General features: G+C 33.3%; 1 protein-coding gene across 3 annotated transcripts; it reads right to left on the bottom strand.

The window, feature by feature from the left end:
• Positions 1–968: 968 nt before the first annotated feature.
• Positions 969–4,241, bottom strand: LOC108450560 (uncharacterized). 3 transcript variants are annotated; one of them, XM_053029040.1, is made up of 3 exons: positions 3,950–4,241; positions 2,321–2,591; positions 969–2,229 (listed from the first exon to the last, which is right to left on the bottom strand). In XM_053029040.1, the coding sequence occupies exons 2-3, from the start codon at positions 2,565–2,567 to the stop codon at positions 1,220–1,222; spliced, it is 1,257 nt and encodes a 418-aa protein (XP_052885000.1). In that variant the 5' UTR covers positions 2,568–2,591; positions 3,950–4,241; the 3' UTR covers positions 969–1,219. The 3 variants fall into 3 exon arrangements, with proteins under 3 accessions (XP_052885000.1, XP_017603729.1, XP_017603727.1); XM_017748240.2 differs by having other exon boundaries at positions 2,321–2,577; positions 3,950–4,240; XM_017748238.2 differs by having other exon boundaries at positions 2,321–2,594; positions 3,950–4,226.
• Positions 4,242–9,411: the final 5,170 nt, after the last annotated feature.

Here is a 9,411-nt window from a genome sequence, read left to right as displayed (position 1 = left end):
AAGTCAAATTTAATGCAATAATTAAACCTAAAAACAACAACATAGACAGCGGCATTGCTGCAGTAGTCGACATCAGATTCAGTGTCGACCCCTTTCATCTGCATGAAACTTTTGGAAGAGGACCAACCTGTAACTAATTAAATTCTGTTCCAATCTTGTTGAGCCTGCTCACCTTTCCATCACAGCTCACACAGAGTCTATAAATGTTGACTTAGGACCATATTGCCATAGTTAACATCAATTTTCTGCTGTATGAGGGTCGCAGCTGACTGGAGGAGGCTTGTATTGGACCACCCTAAGCTTGGCCTGGTCCTCATATCATACGCAATCCAGCTTTAAATCAAAATACCTGATGCAAAATATTATATGCAATGAAAATGGCTTTAGTATGTATCCGAAAGTCGGGGCAAGGAGCCTACCCAGCCCATCACCAAAATTTGCTAAACCGTTCGGGCTTTTACTGCTCGGAGCGATGGCCTTCAATTCATAGACACGGTCCAACCTTAATTTGTGATCTATAGCCCATGGCCAAAATTGGGAAGAAAGGTCAGTCCAAGTTTATGAGTTTAATGATTTTCACCTTGATGGCACTCAACTATCAGCCAAGTTTGAAGCTTGCAACAACTATTTCTGAATACATTTATACACCATTTTCGGCTTTAACTAAGGCATATTTGGTTAATCACCCTTTATCCGATAGCCCAGACTTTCATATTTTGGTATTATGCTCGCAAAATTAAAGATACTTTCAAATGTATATCTGTCAACTACACCAACAATACGAAGTGGGAAAAGAACAACCAACATTAGTATACCATCAAAGGAAACACTATATATGTGTACTTCATACAAATCTTGTTTCTTCTATTAACACTTTTGTTCCAAAAATAAGAACACCAGACAATTTTAATTTATGTCATCCATATTCAAATAAATGCCGAACATAATATATATATATATATATGGAATTCTTTGATGTACGCCAAAGATCATACTCCATACATATGCCTGAAAATGTCTCAAACGCATACATCAAATATAAGTGTTGTTTTGAAATCAGAAAACAATAACCTAAGTTTTTATCTTCCAAAAGGCCAATAGCTAGCTAATGACAATCAACTTATCACTCAACGTCAAATTATCAATGATCTCCATCAATAGAACCTTAGTACATTTACGCAATTACCATGCCATTATTGCCAATATATATAACCAATACTTACTGTCCTGAGTGGGGGGCCCGACCCGGTGTCATATCCAATCCACTTCTAGCCAATTCCTCTCCACCCTGGGGAGCCATTCCAGGGTAAACTGGAACCGGACCCGAACCTCTAACTCCATAATATACTGGTTGATTCACACCATCAGGAACCACTCTTAATGCCGGATCGTAAGGATCCAAGGATGTAACTGGCCTGTATGCTTGACCGACACCAGGAGCCGGCTGGTGATACCCAATTGGAATTTGGCCCGCGGGAACTGGATACTGCTGAACGCACTGTGTCTGGATTTGAACGGGTTGAAGTTGAACATTTGCGGATTGAGCAGGACCCGGAACATAATAAACGGGAATTTGCTGTACAGGAGGAGCAGAATAATGAGAATCTGAAACATAATGCCACATAGGATTACCCGAATATGCGGTTGGGTGCAAAATGGGTTGCTCCAAAAAACACTCTGTTTGGCTCTGCTTTGACTCCATAACCTGTTCGGTTTTGTCGGGTCTAGTCTTAACGGGTGGGAGATGGGGCATAGAAGGTACAGTAGGAGCTGATGACGTCGAACAAAAGGGAGAAGAAACATCCGGGGCAGGAGAACCCGTGTCCGAAACCGAGACGTCCTCATGCAAAAGCTGACGTGTCCTTAATTTCGGGTCACGAGGTTGGCCCTCGTCGGAATTCTCCATCCCAATTAAATAATCGGGAACTTCGGACACGACCGAGGACGCCTCGGAACGGCCACGTTCCAGGCCAGAATTCAGTGCATCGAAGAACCAGTGTTCACGATTAACCGAGCCGTCCATGAGTGAGTTGATGCTACTGGGTCGTGAGTCATCATCGCCTTTGGAGAAGAGAAAAACACGAAGCCTAGCTAGCCGAGGGTTGTGATTCTGAGCTAACCGGTCATATTCTTCCATCATGTTCTCGAGATCTTCGTCGGTAGTCACTGAAATCAACGCGTCAAGATCCTCGTTTGGAAGCTGATACTTAACACTCACGTTGACAATTCCTGATAAGTAAACAAAAAAGATCAAAAACGATATTGTAAATGTGACGTAAGGAACCATTAAAAAGAGAATTTTCACTATTAATTTGATTGCCTGAGAGTTTGGAGAGCTTGGTGAGGAATGCTGAGAAGGATGTGGAGCGATGGACGGCGACGATGCGCGTATCACCGCCCATGTAACAGAGCTGATTATCGTGCGGACGAGGTAGAATTTTGCCGCCGAAACTGCACATGAACCGTACACGTGTATGGGCATCGTGAGGAGCAAGGTGTTCGGAGCGTGGAGAGGACGCGACGGAATCTGTGGTGGAGTCTATCTCAGAGAGGTGGTGCGATGACATGTTTGTTGCGCTGGTAGTTTCCTGCTGCTGTTAGAAAACGTGTAAAGAAAACAAAAGCAAGCCCTTTTTATGTATTGAATTCTGAATTGAAGTTTGTTGCTTTATCTGTTGAAACTTAAAAGAATGACAGCGACTGATTGTGAGCGAATTGCCAAAAGGCTGTGAGAAATGGTATTTGACTGACCATTATGGACCCTTTGATATTTTTAAGTTTTGACGATGGGCATATGAAAAAGTTTCAGTCGTCTTGACGAGTTCATATTTTTATTATTCAAACTATCTACGACGTCAGTTATCTAGCTAATTATTTCATTCCTTTTTTAAAATAACATTTATATATGACGTTAACATTTCCAAAACAAGATCATTTTGTAATGGATAACGTTTGGTTTGCGCGATTGCCTTGCTCCCAAGGCTACCAAATGGTGAAGTCTGTTTCTATTGTTTTCACTTTTCAAGTCGGCAGTGGTGGACCGTGGGATTGAGTGCCACCCGACAGAATAAACACCTTTTCTTCTTTTTTTCTTTTTTTTTTAAAGATTATTTATATTTATATTTAATTTATTATATCAAGACAATATTGGTGCATCAATAGGATAGAATATAAGGAAAGCATTCAACAATTCGAAATATAAAATTGTAGAATGAGTTATAGACTCTAGAGGTTGCTTATCCACTATTGATTTGGTAGACAATTCATGATGTGAATATTTATTAATAAAAATACCATCCACACAAGAGACTTGATATTCATTTTAACTATAAAACTCTATATAAGAAAATTATAAAATTAAAAGAATTAAAATGTTTACGGGTGTGATGATACTTAATAAAAATAATTTGTTGCATTTTAAATTTAATAAAATTACTCTTATCTTCCCCACTTATAAAGAAGGAAAAAAAAAAAAAAAAAAAGGGTCTAGCTTTTGTCATTTTGTTTGTAGTTGTATGAACCCCACCTTTTACCAGCTTCAGTTACAGTTGCTTTAATAGAAAGCAACGATGATGAGACAAAGATTCTCGACAATAACACAACGGAAGCTAAACTCCGATCAGTCTAGCTCCGGACAGTTAGGAACGACGGCTAAAAGAGCACAAAAGATCAAAGACTTGGTTTTTTTTTTTCTCCAGCCATTTAGGAAGAAATTATAACGAATAACGATTGTGTTAAATCATGCCCAAAAAAGAAAAAGGAAAAGAAGAGTTACATATACAAGATTTATTAAAAAAGAAGAGGCTAATCTTAGCGGCTATTCTAAAACCATTTAATTTGTATATAGAAGCAGATTATGAGGAAATGAAAGAAAGATAAAATACCCAAGCCATCAAGGATTAAAAAAAGAAGAAAAAGAGAAATTAAAAATAAAAACAATCAAGTTTACCTGTTCTAAATTGAATAGATTGAGGAAGGTGCTGCTGCAGGTCTTGAGTCTTGTTCTTCTTCAGTTCACCTACAAGAAACGAAGATGTTAGGTCGGGGAGTTTGGAAGTTGATGTGTTGTGGTAGTAAGTATAAATGGAGTTGTGGGTCCCGTGGTGGGGGTGGGGTTGGATTGTAAGCAAGGATCACCACCCCATTTTGTCTCTCAGCTAATGCTACTTTATTCTAAACATAGACTTGACTGCTCAATCATATAACCATGCTGAGAAGTCTGATTGGCATGTTTGGGTATGTTTTTCACGTATGGAATTTACCCAATTGTCAGGTCACTTTAGATTTTAGACTCTTGTTGGATATTGCGGTCTGTTTTTAGGGAAGAATGGAGAGTGGTTTTTTAAGGGAATTTAACTTTTACTTTTAGCCTCCTCTAACGTTGATTTTAACCTCTAGTACCAACAGACTTTATATATATATATATATATAGAAGATTGTCAACTACTTTTTATTAATTTATTATTTTATTACATATATGATATCATTTTAAATTTGTTTGTAGATTGTATTCATTTTATTAACAGTTTATATATATAACTTTCATAAATAATGGTTAATTGAGTTATAGTTTAATTGATTGTGCATTGTTGTCAATATAGGAGGATGTGGGTTCAAGTGTCACGGGCCAAAGTGCAAAGCCCGTGACCACGGCACAAGATGCACCCCATGGAGGTATATCAATAAGATAGGGAATATTTAGCCTACACAAATTGGCCCGATTCAAAGAACTGTTGGAGAAGCCTATCAGATTGAAGTCTTGTTGGCCCGATAACGAAGATATGACAACTTAGGCTATTTTAGTAAATAATCTTAGAAGATTGATAGGAATCATATCTTGTAAATCCCTAAAATCAAGAGATATGGTTAATCTCATCCATCGATGTAATTTAATCTTGTCGGTCAGTTTTGGGGGAGCTCAACTATAAATAGAGAGCCTCCCCCTCACTTATAAATCATCCATTGTTTCACTATTCTTAAGAGTAATAGAATATTGAGAGCATTTACTCAAACACCTTGCGTGCGGTCTTTTCTGTGGCTTTCTGTTGTTCTTTTATGGCTTCTTTTGGCATAGTTTGCTTCCGCTATACAAATTGGTACCTTGGAGATATTCTAAAGGAATCCTCACTTGAGTAAAGGCTAACTTAGGCGAGTTTGGACGAACGGATCACCTAAGGCTGCACGGATCGTGAGAAGAAAGATCTAGCACTGTGACAAGTGGCATCCGAGCTATTGGTTGCGAAGGCACCATTGGGATGTTGAAAGAAGTTTCCAGTCAGAGTGAGCCAATGCAGACCCATAGAAGGGTCAGAAAAGTGAGTCAGTCGAGGGATTTGTTGTCAGCTTTGGAGGACCGAGTCGTCACTAACAAAGAGTCCATGGGGGACGTCAAGAAAGGGATCGACGATATCGATGATAGAATCACTGATAGGTTGCTAAAGATGAAAGAGCAGCTTAGAGAATTTGTGTGGGATACTATCGGTTCTTAGGAAAACAAACTGGCTAGGAAGGATTGTAACACCCCTATACCATGTTCGACTCAAGGAACCTGATATAGGAATATTACATTTGGTGCCAAAGTAATTCTTAACTAATCACTAATATATTAAAACATAAAAACGGACACTTGGAACATACTTAATATTTTTCCTAAGTACATGTTATTCTATTCAAAATTTTAAAACAGACCCTATTGTTGCTTGAAGATATGATGAAATGAAAGCTTGCAATCTCAAAATTCAACTCTTCAAAAATTCCTGTACCTAATCTGTGCACGGAAACAAACCTTACGCTGAGTATACACCAGTGGTATTACTATAATTCAAATACTTAAGGTAAAACAATATATATACATTAAATCTTACCACTATTTTACCTTTAATAAATCTTTCATGCATTTAAACTTTAATTTTAATTTAATAATATGTGTTTTAAATAGCTTTTCTTCATTTTAATTTATATATCTTCTTACTACATCAATATCCATTTCATGCATTTCATCAATAACCATTTCATAAATCATTATTTCATAAATTTCATTTCTATATCTCAATCCAATAACTTATTCTCAAAAAATATTCATTTCTATTCATAATCAATCAATAACAATCAGTTGTTCAAGAATTTAATATAATCATTTAATAATCATCGTTATTCAATAACATTAGTCTTTCAAGAATTATTTAAACTAACATTTTCAATAAAAATAATTATAATTAATTCATATAATTATATTCAATTAACTCATACACAATTTCATTATTTCCTATTTATTCTATTTTCACTTCTTATTTTGATATCAAAATTTCAATTCATAATTTCACTTTCTCGGACTTTCGATAGTTCAATCGATCAAATTCATTCGATTTTCTCATTTCATTTATTCAACTGATTTCAATATCGATAATTCGATATTTAACAATTTCATGAACCTTAAGTTCATGTTTCAAATCTCAAGTCTCAATTCAACTCATAATTTCTTTCTCATATTTTTAATAGTACGATTAATCAAATTTATTTAATTTTCTCATTTCAGTTATTCACCCTATTAATAAACCCAGACCTTGGCAAATACACGGATCCAACCAACACACCAAGACGGCATTTTCGATTGCCTCATCGGCTTTTTCAAGTAAAAGCGATAACGATGCGATTTTTCAAGACCTCATCGGATTAAACCAAGTAATAAGAATGAGATGACACACAAGGTGCCTCATCGACTTAAAGTCGAAGTACTAGTATGACACTTATTGTGCCTCATCGACTCAAGCTCGAAGTATTCCTAAACACATTCAATCCTATGGCATGCCAACTATATTCGACTCAGCCCGACTAGTTAATAGGGTATTCAAATAATTTTTCTATTTCAAATTCACTTTCAATTCAATCACAATTCAATTCAAATTCACTTTTTCACTTTCTAATCAATATACAATTCAATACCAATACATATTTCAGATAAGCACATATAATCATACTTTAATTCAATTCAATCCACTTTTCAATCAATACACAATTCACATATTCATCATATTCATAATTTAATTTAGTTTTATTCAATTCATATTTTCGATTCATTTTCCAATCAAGTTCAAATCACTAATCACTTTTCAATTAATAAACATTTCAAATAATCACATATTTTCTTTATTCAATTCATTTTGATTCAATTCAAATCACTTTTAATTTCCAATTTGTTCATATTTAATTTCAATAGCCATAAACACTTTTAAATCAATTTCATCCAAATCAATATCATTATTACAATTACTTTCCTAAATTTATCTACCATGCATTTTAATTAAAATAACAATTAATAATAAATAGATTTGAATTATAGTAATACAAACCCGAATTTATTCGATTACTCCTCGACAATTTTTTCTTTTCCTTTCGGTGCCGATGCCTCGGGTTCTTTGCTAGCTATGAAAATTAAAATAATTATACTATTAATTACAGCACTAATTATAATAAATAATTGAATTTCTAATCAATTCCTACCTTATTCCCAATTTAATCCTAACTAATCTTACTTACTTTTCTAATTCAATTCACACTTTATTTCTATTCAAATTTCACCCATACTCAAATTTAACTAGTTATTTTTTCAGCATATTTTCTTAATTTCGAATTTTCCTCAATTTAGTCCCTACAACATAAAACTTATAGCTTACTTCACAATTTAATCCCTTTATTAATTCTAACTTGAAATTCTTTCAATTAAATCCCTAATTCCATAATTTGTCCAACATGAACCTTACTTGAAAACCTATGAACTCTCAAAATATCAACTTAATTTCATCAAAACCTTGTTTTAAAGCTTTTAAAACATTAAGTTTGAGTAAAAAGGACTTAATTGACTTACCAATTTAAACTTCAAGCTTCAAATCCCTAATTTTTCCTTTTTCTTTTCTTTCTTTCTTTCCTTTCCCATGTTTTGAATCCTCTATGTTCTTTCTCCTTTCTTTTCTTTTGTTTTATTCTTTTATACTATATATATATACACTTTATTTTATTTATTTACTTAACATATATTATAATATATTTATTCTAAATATCTATTAAGTATTTAATCATATATATACAAATGTACACCATCAATATCATACAATTGTCATCATTTATTTTATTTTTCACACAACAATCTTATAATTTAATTATTTAATTAACAATAATATAATTTAATCTAATTATCTATTAATTTAATATTAAGTAAATAAATTATTTTATAACAAGTGTACATATATCTATTTATTACAAATGTACCAATATTTTTATTACAATTGTCATTATTCAATTTGTTTATTATACAAAAATCTCATAATTTAATTATTTATCTAATAAATATCTTTTAATTTACTAATGATAAATAATAAATAATAAATATCTTATACTTAATTAATAAGCAAATTAAATCTATATTTACAGTTGTATGCTTATTTTAATTACACATGTATATAATTATTATCACACATTTGGCTTCATTTTAATAATAATAATAATAATAATAATAATAATAATAATAATAATAATAATAATAATAATAATATAGTTATAATAATACTACTAATAATAATTAAATCTACTTGCCGCCTCAACCATTAAGAAATGGTTTATTTGCCATTGTGTTCCCCCTTTCTTTTTATTAATCTATAATTAAACTTTTACCCTTAATTCAATTTAATCCTTTTTCCTAATTACTCTTAATTAAGCTAAATTCACCTAATTAGAACCTAATTCACCTAATTAGAACCTAATTAGGCACACCACTAATTTCATAAATGTTTCTAATAATTATTTACGAACTCATTTCACTAAAATAGAGGCCCGATATTGCACTTTTTTAAATGCCCGTGAATTTTGGTCATTACAAGGATGATGCTCCTGAGGCTATGGTGACTGCTTTGAAGGAAGAGATCAATGAGTTTAAGGGGGAGCTCAAGATTTTCAAAGCTACTTTGGGTAATGGAATGTTGGCTTCTGTAACATCCCGAATTAGGTCCTAGTCGGAATAGTGGTTTCAGGACCACAAATCTGACGTTAAAATAATTATTTTATGATCATTATGAGGCCTAGGATATGATAATGAGTATGTGTTAAAGTTTCATGAAGAAATTCTGTGTGTAAGGTGTCCAATTAGAAATTAGGGACCAATTTGAATAAATAGCAAAACTTGGGTTCTAGAAGCAATTTGTATGAAATTGCTTTGGAATATTAATTATAGGTCCCTAAAGAGTAATTTACTCAATTTCTAAGTTTTTGGACAAAAATGGGCATGCATGAAAAATTTTAGATGTTTAGTAAAGAAGGGCATTTTGGTCATTTGGTTATAAACTAAATAAAAAAGGAAAAATCAAGCTAAAATCAGCTCATTTTCTTCTCCATGCTGCCGAAATTCTAAGGGTATCCATA

Source organism: Gossypium arboreum, chromosome 5, assembly GCF_025698485.1.
Source record: "Gossypium arboreum isolate Shixiya-1 chromosome 5, ASM2569848v2, whole genome shotgun sequence".
NCBI lineage: Eukaryota > Viridiplantae > Streptophyta > Magnoliopsida > Malvales > Malvaceae > Gossypium > Gossypium arboreum.
Note: the sequence above shows the minus strand (reverse complement) of the source record. Positions and strands in the feature narration are given on the sequence as shown.

What these genes read in the sequence shown, in the direction of transcription:
- LOC108450560 (XM_053029040.1), bottom strand. Translation starts at nt 2,567, where the DNA reads ATGTCATCGCACCACCTCTCTGAGATAGACTCCACCACAGATTCCGTC. An exon ending in CAAGCTCTCCAAACTCTCAG is followed by an intron (nt 2,230 to 2,320) that starts GCAATCAAATTA and finishes TTTACTTATCAG; the next exon opens with GAATTGTCAACGTGAGTGTT.